Source organism: Galeopterus variegatus, unplaced genomic scaffold (genome assembly GCF_000696425.1).
Source record: "Galeopterus variegatus unplaced genomic scaffold, G_variegatus-3.0.2 Scaffold1702, whole genome shotgun sequence".
Classification (NCBI taxonomy): domain Eukaryota; kingdom Metazoa; phylum Chordata; class Mammalia; order Dermoptera; family Cynocephalidae; genus Galeopterus; species Galeopterus variegatus.
In genome coordinates this window covers 301,902-322,645 of record NW_007727813.1, presented here as the reverse complement: position 1 = coordinate 322,645, position 20,744 = coordinate 301,902, and the positions used below count along the sequence as shown (strand labels likewise).

At 38.7% G+C, this 20,744-nt stretch overlaps 1 protein-coding gene across 1 annotated transcript in view; it reads right to left on the bottom strand.

Annotated features, from left to right (window-relative positions):
- MID2 (midline 2) overlaps positions 1–20,744 on the bottom strand; it is an 87,922-nt gene that overhangs the window by 18,208 nt on the left and 48,970 nt on the right. Inside the window, exons 4-5 of the mRNA XM_008578500.1 lie at positions 6,864–6,971; positions 5,348–5,496 (exon numbers count right to left, since the gene is read on the bottom strand). Of these exons, the coding sequence (XP_008576722.1) occupies positions 5,348–5,496; positions 6,864–6,971 (257 nt within the window). The remainder of the gene's footprint in view (positions 1–5,347; positions 5,497–6,863; positions 6,972–20,744) is intronic.

Sequence of the window (20,744 nt, the reverse complement as noted above, 5' to 3'; positions counted from 1 at the left end):
AAAAACCGGGGGCGGGGGGAAGAAGATATAACAACTACAATTTCTTTGAAGGTATTACAACAAGCAAACGGAAAGGACATTCTTGGGTGGGAGGGGGGAGAGGGAGAAGGGAGGGAGGTTTCGGTGATGGGTCATAATAATCAACCACATTGTATATTGACAAAATAAAAATAAAAAATAAAAAATAAAATAAAAAAAAATAAACCTAATGATGGGAAAGCATGTGAGCTAAAAGCTTCAGCTGTTTCTTTAAGTTTCTTGGGAAACTAAGTGTTGCCTTGATGATTATCACATTGTTTTGTTTTGTACTTCACATAGTTTAGTTTTTTGACTCCTACTATGACTGATTAACCACCTGTGTTCTTTTCTGTAACTTTCTTGCCTGGACAATAAAAAAAGAGAAAACCTGATTTGGGCTTATTCCTAGGGATCCTTCTCTCTTGAAGGAATTCCTCCTGGGATTTACCCCTTCAGGCCTCTCATTGCTCCGGAGAAATAGGCTTCGAGAAATCCTTTGCATCTCTGTCACCCTGGGAGAGGTGACAAAGAGACAATGGAGCCATGCCTTTAAAATTATAAGGGAAATTTACATCTAACATATCAAGCATGAAAATTAATTTAAAATATTTTTAGACAAAAAATTCTCAACAATTTACTTCCTATGTACTATTTCTTAAGAAACTATGAGAGAATTTGTTCCAAAAAGTTAAGGGAGTAAGATGGTATAGGAAGGGGAAGTCTAGGCAGAGCCCAGTGGACTCCCTAAAATTATGGAGACAGAACTGAGAATCCAGGGAGACTAACTTGGCTAGAGTTCACAGGACAGAGTACCAGAGAATAAAAAGCTACAGAGAGAAAATTCTGGAGACCTTCAGAGGTTTTCCCTCTAGTATTCAACAGAATACTGATCAACAGATGCAGGTGAGGAAACTATCCAATGCTGGGGAAAGAGCACCCGAATAGATTATAGGGAAATACCAACCCCTGGTGGTCACATAGGTCAAGTAATAGTGTCTGTTCCTACTAGCTAAACTGGAAAATTTCATAATTCATGAAACACTGGGTAGAGTACTTAGAAAGGTTTTACCTCAATAGCGGGAAAAACTTATCTCTAGACTAAACACTGCTCTCATCACACCTATCAAATCTTAAAAGCAAGACTTGAAAGGATCAAGCTATTTTCAAGCAACTTAACTGTGTCCTAGAACAAAGCTTAAGAATATTTATAGGAATGCAAAAATATGCAGCACCCACCAAGAAAAAATTCACAAAGTCTGGCATCCAATCAGAAATTACCAGACATGCAAAGAGTCGGGAAAATACAAGCCATAATGAGGAGAAAAAGCAACCAAGTGAAACTGACCTAGATCTGGCACAGATGTTAGAATTAGCAGGCAAGGACATTAAAACAGTTATTATAACTGTATTCCATATGTTCAAAAAGCTAAAGGGAAGGCTGAATATCTGAAGTACAGATATGGAAGACAGAAAAAAGACCCAAGTCAAACTTCTAGAGATTAAAAACTACAATATTTGAGATAAAAAATATGCTGGGGGGTGGTTAACAGCAGATTGGGCATTATAGAAGAAAAGGTTAGAGAACTTGAAGAAATATCAATAGAACCTATCCAAAATAAAACACACAGAGAAAAAAAGACTCCAAAAGAAAAAAATAACAGAGCATCAGTGAGCTATAGCACAACTTCAAGCAGCCTAATATACATGAAAATGAAATTGGAGTCTCGAAGGGTGGGAAGAGGTGACATAAAAAATAAATTGAAGATTCAGAAGAAGAGAACAGAACTAATTGTGGTTACTAAAGGTGGAAAAAGGGGAGGGGAGAGAGGTTAGGGAGAAACTGGTTAATGAACACAGGTAATGATTATGTTTTGTAATGATGAACATGCTAATTATTCTGATTTGATCATCACACATTGTATGCAGGTATCGCTATTCACCTCTACCCAACAAATATGTATAATCAATTATTTTTTAATTAAAAAAAAACAATGAGGAAGATCTTTATTAAGTGATATGGATTAATTTCCAGGACATACTTTTGAGGGAAAAAATCCAAATGCAAAAAAAGTATCATAGTACATGTAATATAGTCTAAGAAAATATGCATGTATCTTCTCACTTGTGCAAACAGAAACACAGGAAGGACAAACCAGGACTAATGATACTGGTTACCTAAACGAGATGGATAGAGATGGATGGAAAGAATGGGAGAACGGGAACAAGGGAGGAGGGTTAAGGAGAGAGTGACACTTCTTTGAGTATACCTTTTTTGAAAATATGTTCTGACATTTGGAATCATGATAATGTTAGTCATACTTGTTAAATAGTTAAAATGAGTCAGGAAGTGGAGGAAATTCAAAATGCTATGTACATAGTAACAAATTTGAAAAATAGTGTTTTAACTATATGTTGTAAGGCTACAGACAAAAAAACCTGCATACAAATAAATAGTTCCTAAAATTTGTTTTTCATTGGGGTATGAGCTAGCAATTTAATAACTACTCTATGTGTATTCTAGCATTGCTCAAATAAATAAATATATTTTGTAAAACAAGAAAAAAATATTTGAATAAATAACAGCTAAAAACATTTCCAAACTTGTGGAAGTCAATTGATTGTCAAAAATTGAAAAATAGGGCCGGCCCGGTGGCGCACTGGATAGTGCGCCGCTTGGGAAGCGCGGCAGCGCTCCCGCCCGAGGGTTCGGATCACACGCACCCAAAAAAAGCTAGTAGGGAAACTTGCCAGAATTTGAACCCAGATCTGCCAAAACTCCAAAGTCAGACCATAATTGTGTCTCCCAGTGTGTAAATATCTATCAAATACTTTGTGCACATGTGTGAACATGCCAAACTTTGAATGATTTAAGTATAACCTGTATTTTAATACTTAGGACAGCATCATAAAATTAATTTCTAAATGAATATTGAAATTTATCCAGTTTCTATGTTTAGCAATTGGTGTTAATTTACCTCTCATAAGTGCTAGAAAGGTTCTACAATACCTCCTCCAGCCCTTTTATACTATTCAGACACTGAGGGTTGCCATCCGTTGCCGGACACGGAAAAAAAGACAAAAAGACAAAAAAAAAAAAAAAAAATTGAAAAATAAATAAATAAAAATGGCAAAGTAAGGATGTTATTTAGAAATGTAAAGGTCATACCAGTATAAACACCTAAGAGTTGAAATTGCTTACCTTTGTTGTAAAAGTGTAGACTATGGTTCTGGACTTCCTAGACTTGAATCCTGCCTCTGCCCCTTACTAGCTGGGTGATCTTAGGCAAGTCACTAAATCTCTCTGAGCTTCATTCTCTCATTTTTAAAATGGGGATAATGGTAGTGTTACCTCATAAGGCTTTTGTGAGGATTAAATGAGTTGATACTTATAAAGGCTTGGAATAATGTCCAGGATAATCTAAGGGCTCAATGTTGTTATTAGAGAGTGGGAATTGGGGATGAGGAGATTGCTATATTTTGTGATATGACTTGTAGTAATATTTTAATTTCTATACATGTATAATGTACATAGATAGAAATATATGTACTTCAATTTATATGAATTTTAAATATTTAAGAAGAGTAAATTAGGGGTGAGGAAATGAAAAGTCTTTCTAGAAGTTTTCTATGAAGGGAAGGGTAGGGATAGGGTGATAGCTAGATAGGGTGATAGATGAGGCAGAGGAAAGTTGTGCACTTTTTTGAAGGTAGGAGAAACATGAGTGGGTTTAAAAGGAGATGTAAAGTCAACTATAGAGGATGAGAAATTGAAGCTATGGAAAAAAGAGGGCATGTGGCCAAAGCACAAATGAAGGGACATCTCTTCCATTATAATCAGAAGGAAGACAGAAGTAATGGATATCGGACATAGGTATGTCTAGCAGTTTGGTATGAGAAGTTGAGTAATTTATCATTTCATACCGACTGTTCTCTGTAAAATAAGAGGGCATTTGCTGAGCATGAGCAGGAAAGTGGCAGGGTTGGAATTTTGAGGTGAGTACGAAAGATTTGAAATAGACATTGTGGAGACAAGTTAAAAAGAAAGCTGGCCAAAGCAACACAGAAAGATTTCAGGTCAGTACTAAGGGCCCAGGTGAGATTAGAAGCCATAAATTTGTGGTGCATTAGTCCCAACCTCTTTGATTATGTGATCTTCTCCAGCAGGGCTCTGCAACTCAAATACAGACCTGGAAAAGGTGGGACTAGCTGGACTGAATCAGGGTTGAGATTTTATTAGGTTGGTGTGATAAAAGAACAATGGGATAAGGGAATGGGGGATATTGAAAGGAGAGCAGCTGAAGTGAGACATCACAGACCTTAAATGGGCTAAAGAAAAAAAGTGCAGACAGAAGGTAGCTGGTAGGTAGGAAAAAAGTATAGAAGTCAGGAATTAGAGGTCCCAGTGAAGATGAAGAATAGATGTATTTGAAGAAAAAAAGAGAGTTGTAAGTATAGAGGTTGTAGTTAGAAAGCAGGATGTTTTAATTTATAATTTCAGTGGGTAAATGAAGTGGAGCAGAAGGTGACAGTCACTGGAGGAGGGGATGTCAAGGAGGCTAGATGGCTAGAGCATTAGATGGGTCAACCATGTGGTGCTGCTGAAGTCCCTAGAATGATGGCAGAGGCAATAGGAGGAAGACTGTAAGCCTGAAGCCAGTCTTCAATAAATGAGAGGAAAACATAAAGAGGTCAAAACTGGCCTAATGAGCCGCTGTAGCCTCTTGAAGCCTTAGTGACTATACTGAACAATGTTTCACTTTAGACTATGGATTCTTTGCCAATGTCTACAGACAAGTTTCTAATGATCCATGAATCCTCTGAAATTGTATACAAAGCTCTCTGTGTATATACCTAAAGTGTATTTTTTTTTTAATTCTGGGAGAAGTTTCATGACTTATCAAATTTTAAAACTGGTGAGTGATTAAATAATAAACTGCTCAAAAGGATTTATGTGAGGACGGACTAAATGAAAATAATATAAACTGCATGTAGACTTAGGAAAGGCACACACCTATCAACATTGCCAAAAGTTCCTCTGCCCCTATGGTAATACCATCATAGAAAGCTGAAGCCCTGAGTGAGCAGCAGAGAGCTATGGCAGTAGCCAGGGCTCCTGCTTGGCTGTGCATTAAAAGAACTGGTAGGTAGCAGAGACGGAGAGAAGGGTTCAGAAATCCACAGGACAATTTAACAGTGAGGCTCAATAACTACCTAACTCATAAAATCATCAGGTGGCAGCTGCTACATACGTGCCTTCACAGAATGAAGTGATTTTGAGCTGGCTCCTTTTCCCAAGAGCAGGCATTTCAAAAAAATATAAGAAACTTACCTCTCAGCAATATTTTTTGCAGACTGTAGAAACCGTGCCTGGTCATTTTCTTTAAGAATATGCTCAGCTTGGTTGATGAGGACTGTTGACCGTTCAAGACACTGGCGGCAATTAGCAACCTGCTGTGCCAACTTTCTCAGTTTCATAACCTTAAAGAAATTAGTAAAAGAAAAAATAAGATAAAACATACAGTGCTTAATTAAAAACAATAAAACAACATGAAGATCCGCTGCAGTGCTTCTAAAAATAAGGCTTATTAATATTCTATGGTCCTTGTACTAACTATTCACCTTCTCGCCTTACCCGCTAAGCCTCTCTGCCAATCCCTCCTTCTCCTGTCTACAGCTTGCTCACTTACATTGCAACACACTCAGTCATATGCTCTCAGTTATCTACCTCCTCTTTGTATTAATAACATTAGTTTTTCTGATTGTAAAAGCAATGCACGCTCATTATAGAAAATTTAGAAAATATAAAGTATAAAAAGAAACCCTACCATCCAGAGATCACCATTGTTTACATTTTATTGTCAATATATGGTAGCATATGTTTAATAAAAAGTACTGCATTTTTCTTTACGAGTATCTACATTTCTATGTATATATTTCTCTAAATATCTTTATGCATACCTGTGTGTTCACAAATCTGTGTTCTTGGAAACTTCAGTTCCTGTGTTAGCTGAAATCACCCAGCGTAGCACAAAGTATTGGTCTTCACTTCAGGCTCTTATAACTTCTCACAGTATATACAACAGCATGAGCTTATAATCACTAACACTGACCAGCAGGCCAACAAGCCTAAAACCATATGGAGACTCAAAGCTGACTCTCTTGACCATGATTCTTTAGTTCCCAGGCAAGAACTGAAGTCTCCACTGACTATTCTCTCTCTCCTTAAGATTAAGGAAAGAAAATATACATACCTAATAAGTCGATGATTCCTATCATTTCCTTTCTAGCAATACCTGTTATGCCCTTCCCTTCCATTTGTGTTGCCACTACTCTGGTTTAGGTCTTCATCAACTCATACCAAGACTCATTCCATAAACCTCATAAGTTGCACACATTTACCATATCAATAAGTCTTCTCCCTCCATAAGAAACTAGAATGGCTTCCCAACACCGTTCAGATTAAACTCAGACTCTTTATATTGGCATTCATGGTCCTTCCATAACCCTAGCCCACATTTCCACAATTATTTTTTCTTTATCATTTTTTATACTGACTTACAACATACAACAGTAAAGCACCCAAATCCCAAGTGAACAACTCAAGTGATTTTTGTACATACATACACCCATGTAACCATCAACCACGTCAAAACATAGAACAATTCCAACACACCCAAGAACTGCCATGATTTTTATTCGATTTAAAGTACTAGGCCAAACATTGCTTCTTCTTTGCCTCTCTCCCTAAAACCTCATTTCTTCTTGCTTTCGTGATCCAAGTTCAGACTGGAACCATCGGGATCGAACTTCAACATCTGTAAAGTCAACTCTTCCCTGGCCTTTACCTTTGTTTCTTTGATTTTGACAGCAATCATTTGCTTCCTCTGCTGGATGATCTCTACCAACTCGTCACATTCTTCCATAAGCTTTGCCTCATGCATAGCAGTATTCACCTGCCAAGAAAGTCCAGAGTATTACACAGTGATTGTTGCCTTTCTCCCCTGCTGGCTCTAAAAGGTTCGGACTGACAGCTAAGCATGCACAACTTCTTCCATACCTCCCTCATAAGATCCACTCCTAGAAGAAGGGTAGAGATGATGATATTAATGATGCAAGGGCATTGAAGCACCACAGATAGGAAGCTCTCCAGGCCTCTGGTAGATCATGATGGTTAATGGAAGGCTGGGCAGAAGGACAGATGAGATGGGGGCATGTTATTCCCACTGTGCAATTCCCTTTACTCCAGCACCCTGTCCTCCTGCTGTTCTTTTGGAAAGAGGGTAAGAAGATTTATGTATTTCAAGAAAAGAGGATCCCCCTCCACAGGCACAATAATATTTAGATAACATTACGACAACATATTTCTGCTGTGCTAGCAAAAAATGTTTTTGGTTTTCCTTGTTCCCATCTAACTTTTAAATATATAAATGTGCAAATATATTTGCACATAAATTTATGAATGTGTAGATATTTTTTCACATAGTTGTCATTATGTTTTAGCGGATATTTCTCATCTTGAACCTCTCATCTGAATACATTTCCTCTTTTGGGATACTGGCTACATCAAAATATCTCTACTGCAAAGTCAGGGTGGGGCTGGGAAAAAAAGCCACAATTCTTCATCATCTTTCCATAAACTGATTTCTTCATCTCCCCATCTCTATTACTATTGACATTAGAAGGTACAGAGCCGAGAGCAGGGGATCTTCGGGCTGCCCAAGCTCATAGGGAAAGGAAGGGGAAAGGAACTAACATCTTTTAAGCACTTAATGTACCAAGAACATCATAGGTAAATTATTTCATGTAATTATCATAACAACTTTATATTATAGGACCCATTTTTATTCCCATTTTACAAATAGGGAAACTGAGGCTCAGAGAATTTTAGTGACTTGCTCAAAATCAGACAGCTAGTAAATGGTAAAACCAGAATTCAAACCAAGTTCTGTCAAGTGAAACCCCTGGACTGGCTGGGTGAGTAGACGAGGTTCAGTTCCATTTCAGCAGCACACAGAGCAGTCACACAGGGAAGCACAATCATTCCCAGAGTCTATTCAAGGATCACTCGAGCAGAGCTCTAGAAGGCTGAGGAACAGACAATGGGTTACTTGAGAGCATCACAACTTGAGGGGCTAGATGTGTTCATTAGTAAAGTAGGGCTGCATTTCCAATTGCTATCCCTCTTCAGACGGCTCCTCTATATACTCCAACCCCAGCAAAATACCTATCACTGGACCCTACTGCCTCCTCTCTCATCCTCTAAGGGCCTTGCTGGCTAATTTTCTGTTTCTCACTTAACTGAAATAAAATATGTTTGCTGGTGTGTGACAACATTATTTTGCTTTATTTCCACTTTTCTGGGGGAATGCCACAATGGGAGGTTCTATTTATTCTGAATGAACAGTCCCACTCTGGCCATTCTACTTTTTTTCTCAGACTTCTCTCCCTTTTCCTAAATTGGATCTACCTTTTTAAGGCAGATATCTTACCATCTCAAGGAACTCCCACGCATCTGAGAATAAGAGATTCATCTAGTTCTCCCTGGGTCCTTGCTTAAAGTATCTGGAAACTTAGACACTTCTCATTTATAGTTTCTTTTTTAGGTGGCTGTGGTGTAGTACACAATGATTTAGTACCTTGTTGCTTTAATTTTGCCCTTGGACTAACATTTACATAACACTCACTATATGCCAGGTACTGCTCTAATCAGCTCACATGTATCAGCTGTCTCAGTTCTCAAAACAACGCTATGAGGCAGGTACCATTATCCCCATTTGACAGATGGGGAAACCTGAACACAGAGAGATTAAGTGACTTGCTTAAGGCTACACAGCTAGTAGTGGTAGAGATGGGATTTGGACTCAGGAAGTCCAACTCTAGAGTCCACACCTTTAACCATGACACGTACTGCCTCTCCAGTCAAGCGTAACAACATCCCTTCTTCAGTTTCTGACTATCATTTTCTCTTTTGCACTATCCGTCTTTATTCTGTCATCCCTTTCTCTTTAGTCATCTCACACTCCTTGCTGTTCCCCTAGAATGCCATGCACTTTCATGTCCTGTGCCTTTGCCTGACACTGCTCTTTTACTTGGAAAGTCATTTCCCCATTTGTTTATTGAACAAATTTCTACTTATCTTTCAAGGTCCTGCTCAAAGATAATCACTTCTGTAACTTTTTCTCACCTGCTTGAACACAAGCAATTTGTCCCCTATTTATATTCCCATAGTGCTTTATATATAATTCAATTACACCATTTGCTACTTTATATCATAGCAATTTATTAGTCTACCTTCCCCTCTCAAACATGAGTTCTGGAGACCAGGGATTGTGTCTTATTTGTCTGTTTCTATCTCCAGCATAGTTACTGGCACATAGTAGATGTTCAGTAAATATTTGTTGGAATGAAATGAGTGGTGGAAGAAAGTATCTTTTACTGCTTCCTAGACATGTCTACGTGGTTACTCAAGTTACCGAACTTTCTCGGTAGGCCTAAAAACAAACTTAACATCTTCCATCTAAATGTGGCTTTCACCTCTGATTTCCTATTTTTTTTTTTGCCAGTGCTACTATCATTATTGCAGTTACTCAGATTCAGTAAACTCTGACTTCTACTTCTCCCTCAACCCCCACATAAATTCCAGCAGTCCTAACGTCCTTCCCTCCTTTTCTTTTCAATCTCACTAGAGTTCTACTGGTAATACAGTGAGGATCTGAAAAAAGGAAGCAATAAACTGAGGCCCTCATCATCCTTCTGGACTATTATTGAAAAGCCTCCTTAATTAATCTCCTTATCTCCAGGGTCTTTCTTTTGCTAACCATCCTCACAATCCTTCCTAAATGCTAAAGCCAGGAAAAATCACCATCTTCATCATCAAACATGAATTAAATGTCTTTTATGTGCAATGCATTATGCTAATGCCCTGCCCTGAATAAACTGGCAATCTGGATGGGAAGAGCCACATACGTATTTGAAAAATCAGTCCATGTAGCATAAGTTAAATACCAAATAAGTGATGTAGATTGTAATCTACAGAAATTGAAAAGAAAGCTCATTCTCAGTTGGGAAGTGGAGAAAATATACATGAATGAGATGGGACTTAGATTAAACTTTAAAGATGGACTAAGCCTTAGATTTAAGAGGCAGGAAGGTGGGAAATTTAAACCAAACAAACAAGATTAAACTTTATTTTTTAGGCAATATGGTATCTTTTTTTTTTTTTCCTTTTTGTCTTTTTTCATGACCGGCAACGGATCGCAACCCTCAGTGTTGCTCCCTGCACCTCGCTCAGCCAGTGAGCGGGAACCGGTCTGTATGTGGGATCCGAACCCTCGGCGGGAGCGCTGCCGCGCTTCCCAAGCGGTGCACTGCAGCAGTGTGCCACCGGGCCGGCCAACAATATGGTATCTTTGAAAAATATTTTTGAGGGTAAAGAGGGTAAGGTGATGGGAGATTAACCATAGTTAACTTTTTTTAGAAGATAAATGAGGATTGGTTTAAGGGGGGAGTAATGGTAAACTTGAGGACGATTTAGGAAGCTATTGTGATGTGAACAGGGCTTAGCCAAGGAGAATGACAGAAATAGAAAGGAAAGGTCAAATATGAGAATCACTCCCTTGCTCAAAATCTTCAATTAGACAGCAAGCTCCTTGAGGAAAGGTTTTGTTCGTCCCGTTGTAACCAGTACAATGTCTTACATACAACAAACACTTAAAAAACATTTAGTGATTGATTTAGCACATTAAAAAAAATCAAAATGAGAATGCCAAACACTAGGAAATATACTGTAGAAAATGTATTTTGTAAAGAAAATGTAAGTTGAAGTGAGAGAGCTAGGGTGGGAAGTTTCTTTGGACAGTCACATCAGGGGAGATAAAACAACCAGGCACAACTAGTAGAGTTGAAAGTTGACTGAAGATGCAAAATACTAAAGTAAAGAAAGCAGTGACATTAAAATCTTTCCATGTCAAGAAGCAGCTCAAAAGAGCAGGGTCCTTAAGTGTTTTCTGAACAGTAAATACTCCAGGGGAAAACTGTCTTTATGATGTGAATAAAACAACTCAAATTGCTTGGAAGGCACTTGAAAGCCCTGGTGGTCTTTTTCTTTGCAGTTTTGTCTGAAAATACAGTGAGGTATTTCACTTGCTTATTAACTCTTAGTTGAAAATAACTGGGGTTATCTTGATATGCGTCCTTATTGGTTGGTTTGTGGAAGACCCCAGATCCTTATTTGGACTTTGTTCTTTGTTTTAGGTTAGTGGGTTTGCCTAAATGGCTTTATGTCTGTGGAAAAATCTATCCTCCTTGAAATCATCACTAGGGCAATCTTGGCAACCTACTTGTGTAAGTACACCCATCCCAAAAAGACTTTTGGGGGGCAGATTGTGATGTTTAAGACTAAGGGTCTCAGCCACAACCTTCCAGTGCCTAAGTACCAGTCAACACAGGCCTCCTTGTCCTGTCCCTGTCCCAGGTCCTCTTCTCTGCTCTATGGTCCTTTACTTTCTTCCCAAAGGTAGCAAGAATTTGACTTGCACATTTTTTTCCGACTGCCCATCCTACCCTACTTCCTGAGGTTCTCTCCTACCTCCCAGCCCAAAGATTGACTACAGAGTAAGACCTTGTCTTCCCAAATTTCCACCGTCCCCTGATACAGGCACATATGTCCCCTGTTGTAAGGATTTTACTGTTGGTCACCACAAGGAAATAAATACATGGAAGTTCACAAAAGCCACAAGCTACAAAGATTTAAGAAACCACAAAAAGTTATTTTGGCAATTGTTTCTATTCTGTATTGAAATGTAAATGGACTAGACCTTTTTTACCTTTAGCTACTTTCAGAGAGCTTATTTAAGAGTTTTTTGGGAGAACTCCCATATGCTCATTCTACAGGCCTTTTATTCTTGGATTTAAAGTTAATCCACCTTCCCTGCAACCCACTCCCATGAAAAACTTCCCCACTTGCATCCTCCCCTCAACTCAGTCACATCCATCAGTCCTGCAGGGCACTGCACAGGAATTCAGAAGGCACTGAGATTTCCTGTTCAGGTCAAATAATATGATCCCATATATCCAGACTCAAGTAAAATTCATTTCTATGACAAAGAACTCCTCATAAGCCTCTCCATCCTAATGTCTACACAGTCAATGCCAACCTACTTTATTCCCTGAAATCTTCTGGCCAAACAGATCTTCCCCTTCCACTTAGAAGATTCTGAATTTTCAGCATTAAAGATCATTTAGGGAAGTTTTTTATTTCAGCAAACATTCAATGAGTGCCCACCACATACAAGGTACTATGCCCAGTTCCCTAAGTGAGATATAATAATAAAAAAAAGACTCCATTTCTGCCTTCAAAGCACTTACGATCTAGTGGAGAGGATGAGTGTGAATATAACTACAGGTAATTACAGTATAAGAAATAGTAGAACAAGTAACAGAATACAAATAAAACTCTATGAGAGCATAGAGAAGGGAAAACTAATTTTGCCTGTGAAAAAGGACAATTAGAGGATTAGGACAGGTTTCATGTAGCTGAGCTGGTACTGAAGGATAAGCAAGAGTTGGGTGGGTAGAAATGGGGCTTAAGGGGAGTCCAGGCAGAGAGAACGCTATGAAAAGCATGAGCAAAAGCACAGGCGTGAAAGTAGAAAAAGTGCTTGGGTAAAGCAGATCAGCTTGACAGATGCAATGGAGGGAAATAAGGCTAGAAACAGAGTTTGCAGATATATTACGGAGAGCTGTGCTGTCATTTTGAGTCAGAGTAGCTGGATAAATTGTCAGGATCTGAGCACTGGAGTAACGCCTTGACGTTGCACATCTTATTAACATCTCAGTTGAGAACAAGGGAGAGAGAAGGCAGCACTGACACAGTACTGGAAGAAGTGGGAGGGCACAACGAACTTCCCACCTTCCATTATTGCCCAGGGCCACTCAGGTGATCACTATCCCACCTTCTCAGACTCCATAACATCAGAGAAAAGAGGCAGAGTTGGGCTTCATTCAACATAGAGTTGCTTTCTGTGCAAAAGAGTGAGAAGGAAAAGTGAGGGGTAAATTAGACAGCTGAAGAATTTTCAAGAAGTTGTTATGAACAGCTTTGTCACCTTTCTGAGCTGCAAAGAATTCATTACTTTCTTGTAATGATGCATTCAAGAAAATGTGATGTTTATGAAGCACACATAGCACTCACTATGGCAGCATCAAAGCTAATGTGTTAACCCAAATGGCACTTTCAGGGCAATATCTCACACACACACACGCACACACCACCAGCACTATAGCCTTGTAGTATCAGGAAGGTCAAACATATAAAAGGAAGAGAAAGAAGAAACGAAGCAGAGATTTTTTAATAGGTTTTTAAAAAATCCCATTTTTTAACAGGTTTTAAAAAATCCCTGCTTTGTTTAGTTATTTTTATATAAAGCTGGCAGGACCATCTCTGAAATGTTGCAGTGTTTTACTTTACAAACGGTGGTCACTTTAAGGAATAAGGCATATGTGAAACTATTAATAGGATTTTTAGTCATCTGTACTGGAGTTACAGCAGCCTAGGAGGCAAAAATTATTGAGGCATAGTTAAGCAATTTATGGCCTCAGTGCCTGAGGGGTTTTTTTGGCAGGGGAGGAGGTGAGGGATTAGGAGGGTAGAGGTAGGTGGGGGATGAGAAGTTGAAGTCAGAAAAGTAGTGGATGGGGAGGTGGCAGCCAAGCCATCTCTAGAAATGTAAGAATCCTAGTAAATAGAGCTCAGGGCCCCATGATGTGGGAGGCCTCCAGATAAACTCTGACTTGAGAGACAAGTTTTCTGTCAGCTTGTGGGAAGAATACATAATAGTTAACACTATGTGCTTACCACATGCTAGGCACTGTTCTAGCTGCTTCATATATTTTAACTCATTTACTTCTCCCATTAACCCTCCGAGGTAAGCGCTATTATATCATTCCCATTCTACAAAAGAAACCGAAAAACATAGAGGTCATATAAGTTGCCCAAAGTCATATAGCTAGTAAATGTCACAGCCAGGATTTGCATCCAGGCTGTCTGGCTCAGGTCTGTGATTTTAACAACTCTCGGGCGCAAGGAGGGTAGTTGGTAAGGGAGGCTGTGCTCACAAACGTATACAAGTTGCTTCTCGAGATAATCACCTTCCCTAGAGTTAACTATTGCAAACATTTTGTATATTTCCTTCTTGACTTTTGGAAAAAAAAATAGAGTGAGAAATACATATAATGTAACATTTATTTTGTTTGGTTTTTTTAATTGATTGCATTTTATTTTTTTATTCTGATCATTTTTTTCTCTCATTTCGGGGGCCACAGGGTATAATCACAATTTTTGGTAATGGACACGCTACCAGTAATGTAACATATTTAGAAAACATAGACAAGGCACACATGTATATGTACACACACACATATTTCAGGTTTATTTTACAGAGGCTAAAAAATATATTGGAGACAGACAGTAAGGACAATTTTCTCCATATACGTGCCTTAGAAATGGCTTTATGCCATGTAGCAATTCTGCGTTGGCTTTGCAGTCCTTTCCCCTCAGGGATCAGGCCACCAAACATTTATAGTCTTAGGTTTGGTTACTGTCTCCCCCGTATTCTCTTTGCATGCAAGGTAACTGTTTAGAACATGAAAAATAAGCATAGGAGAGATATAACCTATGTTTTATGTCTGGTATTTTATGTACATAGCTATACATCCTATGTGAAATGAGGCAGAAACCTCCTTTCTATCTTTTCAGAAGCATGGAATTATTAGATCTGGAAAAGAAATAATCAATTTCTACCCTTCACTTTATAGACAGAAATATGATGCCTGGAGAGGGGAAGGGTTTATCCATTGTCATATTACTAATAAATGACAGGACAGGGTTAGAGCCAGATTTTTGGACTCCCCATCCAGTGTTCTTTCCACTCTACTGCTTGTTTTGTAAAGCATAGCACTTGCTTATAAACCACTCTGAAGATATAAAACTCTGTAGCTCTCACCCCTGTGTATTTACCCTAGAAATATAAACATTTATGTCCATACAAAAAAACCTACATGAACATTAATAACAGCTTCATTTGAATTTGCTAAAAACTGAAAACACTAGGAGCATGGATAGACAAATTGTGGAACATCCATACAATGGAATAGCACTCGGCAATAAAAAAAATTTAAAAAATATTGATGCTCTCAAGTTGAATAGATCTCAGAGGCATTATGATGAGTGACATAGCAAATCACAACATTTTACATACTGTATGATTCTATTTACATAACATTCTAGAAATAACAAAATTATAGTGATAAGGGGAGCAGATGTGACTATAAAGAGGTATCACAAATGAGTTTTAGGGGGATGATGAAATGTTACTGTCCTAATGATGGTGATTACAAGAACCTACACGTGTGATAAAACAGAACTATGCACCCCCTCCAAAAATAAAAGTTGAATGCATGTAAATATTGGTGAAAATCGAATGAGGTCTGTAGTTTGCTCAATAGAATATTGTACCAAGGAGAGTTTCCAGGTTCTGATAGTCATGTGGTTATGTAAGATGTTAACAATGGGGAAGGTTAGGCAAATGGTATGAGGGAACTCTGCATATTTTGGCAATTTCTATGTGACATTAAACTTATTTCAAAATAATGATTTTTTAAAAGGAAAAAAAAAGAAAACTCTCTGGAAGTCCCACAAAATTTTAGGCAGGCCTAGTGAACCAACATTTCTGTAGTTTTCTGAAGTTCTAACCAACACATCTTAAGGCCTTTGCTCAAATGGTATCTCTCTTTCTCTCTCTCACACACACACATCCCACTCTGTACCGTATTTTATTTTCATCCATAGCACTTGTAATTCCTAATTAAAATATATATTTATTTATTGTGTGTCTTCCCCCACTAGAATGTAAGCTCCTTAAAGTTAAGGACTTTGTTTTGTTCACTACTGTATCCCTAACACCTAGAATAGTGCCTGGTACACTGTAGGACCTCAATAAATATTTGTTGAATGAATGAATGAATAAATGTGAGTGTGTTGGCCCTGAAACAAAGGTATAATGAAAAATTGTATATTATATTAGATTTCTTCATTACATGAGATAAATTTCCTTTACATTTTCTTTTGACACAGTTACTCAAAATGGTTTTCTCTTATCCGTTGTGTCATTTAATTATTATTTGATGAAATATGACAGATTTGGAGAGATGCTGGAATAACAGCCTAGGTCCTAGGAAGACCACGTATTCTGAAATATTTCTTTTCTCAATGTTAAAGAAAAAGTTGCGTTTCCAGGCTGTGTTTTACTGACCCTTGAGATGCATTAAAAATTGTACTTACAACATCTAGCCACCAGAGGGCACTGTTTGCTCAATTATCCTTTCTCATTATTGTGTACCAAGACATGTGCTGGGTATAAAAAAAAGAAAATAAAGGATAAGACACAGTACTCGCCTTCAGAGTTTAGTCTGGTGGGGAGACAAATTGGTACAAAGAAGTGCTATGATGAAAGTATGCACAGGGTGCTCTGGGTACACAGATGAGGAACATCTGAACCAGATGAGGGAGGTGGGGAGAGAGTCATGGAGGAGGTGATACCTGAGATGGATCTTAAGGGACAAGCAATAGTCAGCCAGAAGGAAAGGGAGGGGGTGTAAGTTCTTTCAGGACATGTGCCATGTCAACCATTGTGTTCCCCTTGCCTGACCCAAGGCCTAAATATGCTTAAATATTTGTGGAATGAATCAACAAAGCATAAAGTACAGGTAGTAAAAGGGCATGCTAGAGAGATAGGCAGGGTCTACACCATGATGAGTCCTATGAACCCCTATCTTAAAGGTGATGGGGAACCACTGATGGGTATGTGGTAAGGGAGTGATATGATGGGTTTTGCATTTTAGAAAGCTCATTCCCACAGCAATATGGAAAATGGATAGGAGGGGGATACGATGGGTCAGACAGACCAGTTAGGAACTGTGGTTTCCAAAATGAATCTGTTATGGCCATGGCCACTGCCTTCAAGAAGTGTATAGGCTAAGGAAGGACACAACATGTAACCAGGAAATTTCAATATGTCAGCATAGGTAGTGTAATAGAGGTCTGCACAAGCTGCTCTGCCTGAGATCATGCAGCTAGAGAGTGACAGAGCCAGCACCAGAACCCAGGTTTCCTGATTCCTGGTCCAGGGCTTTTTCCAAAGTCATCCTTTTTATTGACTTTTACACCATGGAGTTATAAAAGAGGAGGAGAATAGAGCAAGCCAGTAAAAGTTTATGTCTTCTTTAGCCTCAGACTGGACTGTGGGGAGCATTTAGCCCATCTTTGTACTCAAGGCTGACATAAGCATTTCTCCCCAAGATCTCTGTTTCTGGGAGATGGATTCAGCATTCTGATACTCCCTGTATACATACATCACTACTGGGAGGGCCAGGGAAATTCAAAGTCTGACAGCTAAGGTCAGAGAGGGCATCGTTCTGAGAAAGCAGTCATTCTTTCTGAGATGGGAGACCTTGGATGACAAAAAGAAAAAAACCTGGTTCCATGTTCAAAAAAGGCAGGTGGTCACTGGAAGATGCACGAGCCCAAGCAGAAGAACAAAAAGCGCTGAGGAAGAGGCTATATTGGTTCTGAGCTACAGGAGTCAGGTAGAGGAGTAGAGGCAGTAGGGAAAGAAGATGGCGAAATACTGGGAAAGAGCCCCAAGGACAAAGAACTGAGGAATTCTCTGAGAGAGCTTCAATGGGAAGGGAAGCCTCTAAATAATGTCCAACTGTGTGACTAGTTAACAAAGATGTCTTGAGAACATAGTTTCAGGGATCCCAACTAATAGACTAAAGCTAAGGGGTTTCTTACCAAGGGGTAAGGAGTAGAGACCTTGGCTGGGTTATGTTGGCGGAGATGGGGTTAAGGGAGAAAGAGAGACAGAGATAGAGACAAAGGCAGAGACAGAGAAAGAAAGATATCAGAGCAGAGGCTTTAAGAACAAATTCTCTAAAAAGAGTGTCAGGGAAGAAGGGTCTCTGTGAGTCCTGGAGTGGGGGTATATCTTTACTGAACTGAAAACCAAAATTAAACTAAAATTGAAAATAGAATGGGCTCTGAAGTCAGACAACCCCAGATTAGCCTCCTGGTTCTGCTACTTACCCAAAATCTGTCTGGTTTTGGGCAAGTGGCCCAAGTTTCCTCTTCTGTAAATGAGGATAATATTAATACTTAGCTTCATGGGGTTTTGTACATATTTATTAAATTAATAACATAAATAAAGCACCTAATACACTTTCTGATATATGACAGTCAAATATTTGTGTTTCGTTTTGTTTTTACTACTACTGCTGTGATGATAACAACAACTGTGACTACTACTGCTATAACTGCTATATCTTCTGGGGTTTTCTGCAGAACCAACAGGCAAGCACTGTTTTATCATCTGCTTTATTTTCATTCAGTTTATGAATATAGCTTGTTCTGCCTTCTGGAACATACTGAGTCAGGATTTGCTTTACCCTGAGATTGCCATGTCCCCTTTCTTATTCTTCCTTCCATATCTAATCGCCTAGACCTTATTCCCAAATGCGGTTACCTCCATGCTGATGGTCAGAGTTAACCCTGCCTCTAAAGGTAAGATGGCCTCTCTTCCTACCAGGAGCCACACCATGACCTACTACCTCCATTCAGAGCAGAAGGCCAATGCCAGAAAGGAGGGCAACTGCTGATTTCTGACAAAACACCGATTACATTTCACATCCTTGGCTGGGAAGGAATTTGGCTGGCCTGAGCTTGTTACTCTCTGTTTCTTTGCATTGGGCTCCCCCATAATTAACATGATTCCCCAGGCTCAGAGCCCCAAAAATATTAGGTTGAATCTAAAAGTAATAGGTGTTGTCCATCATCGGATGAGTGGATACGGAAAATGTGGTTTATCTACACAATGGAATACTACTCAGCTATAAAAACGAATGAAATACTGCCATTTGCAACAACATGGATGGACCTTGAGAGAATAATATTAAGTGAAACGAGTCAGGCAGAGAAAAAGAAATACCACATGTTCTCACTTATTGGTGGGAGCTAAAAATAAATAAATTCGCTCACCCACACACACAAAAAAAACCGGTGGGGGCGGGGGCGAAGAAGATATAACAAGTACAATTTTTTTGAAGTTGTTACAACAAGCAAACGGAAAGGACATTCTTGGGTGGGAGGGGGGAGAGGGAGGAGGGAGTGAGGTTTCGGTGATGGGCCATAATAATCAACCACATTGTATACTGACAAAATAAAAATTTAAAGGAAAAATAAAATAAAATAAAATAAAAGTAATAGGTGTGTAAGCAAGAAAGATATCTAACACATTCCCTCACTTATAAAAATATAATACTGCAATTATATTCAGTTTTAGTCTCCTCTATGGTGCTCCCTGAGGGAGAGGACTCCATCTGTTCTGTACTCTGAGCTCCAAGCAGAGTAGAGCTCTATACACTGGAGCCTCATTAAAACACTTGTTAATGCATTGATAAATATGCACCTTCCCACATCCAGTCGCTGCTCTATTAGCAGGGTTGTGATATTGATGGGGGGAAGGGGGAGATGGTTGTCAAAAATATCAACAGTGAGTGTGGTATTTAGAAAGTGTTACTGGAGTCAGAGGTAGCCCTAGGTGACACAGGATCATCCAGGGATTCTGATGGGTACAGCCTTATGGTGAAAAGCCCTAAGGCTCACTTAAGTATGAGTGTTTGTGTATGTGTTCATGTGTGTATAATGCCTATAATTCATAATCTCTTTTCACTATCACTGGGGCAAAGCAGGTAGGTGTTTGTCACCCACCTCAGTACTTGCTCAGACAAAAGACTACCTGTTTAGAGCTTCTTTTCCCTATAGGTCTGCCCTTGATATAACTCTTAAGCTGATTCACCTATATAAATGCTTGTGAAGGTATGGGGGGAAGCACAGAGTGTAATTTGTTTGGGGTCTTTACTTTCTGCCTATGGTTCAAGGCTCAGTTACTCATTTTGGGAAGTCCAGTGGCTTCTAAAGAAAATATAAAGCAAATGGGACAGAACCTGCCAGAAAATTCCAAAGATCATCATCTTAATACATTGTTACTATTAATAAAAGAAATGATTGATTACAGTTATGTAGTTATTATAGCTGTATAGCTGATATGGTTTAGCCTAGTAAGTGCTTTCAGGTATATTTGATCTCTATATTTGATCTTCACAAACAACCCTGTGAGATAGAGCTGACATTACTGTCTGCATTTTATGGATGAGGAAACTGAGATCCAGAAAGGTAAAGTGAATTATCAAAGTTATATAAGGCCAGGCAGGGCTCCTGCATAGAACCCATGTTCCGTTCTAACCATCAAAGCAACCCCGCCCTTTTTTTTTTTTTTTTTTTGGCTTCTTACTTTTTATTGTACCAATTCTGCAAATGGTTTTTATTTTTATTTATTTTTTTATTTTTTTGAATGTCAAAAATGTAAATTTATTTTCTTTCAATCAGCTTATCCACATTTGTTCTTTAAGAAATAAAAATCTTGGACAATATTTCCAGAATGAAGATATATGTAAATGAAAACCATGCTCAAGAAGATAAAAGTCTAGTAGCGTTGCCTAGGGCAAATGAATCACATATTTTCATCTTTGAAACTATGTGTTCAGCCATATATATTTTTTTTTATTTTGTCAATATACAATGTAGTTGATTATTATGTCCCATCACCGAAACC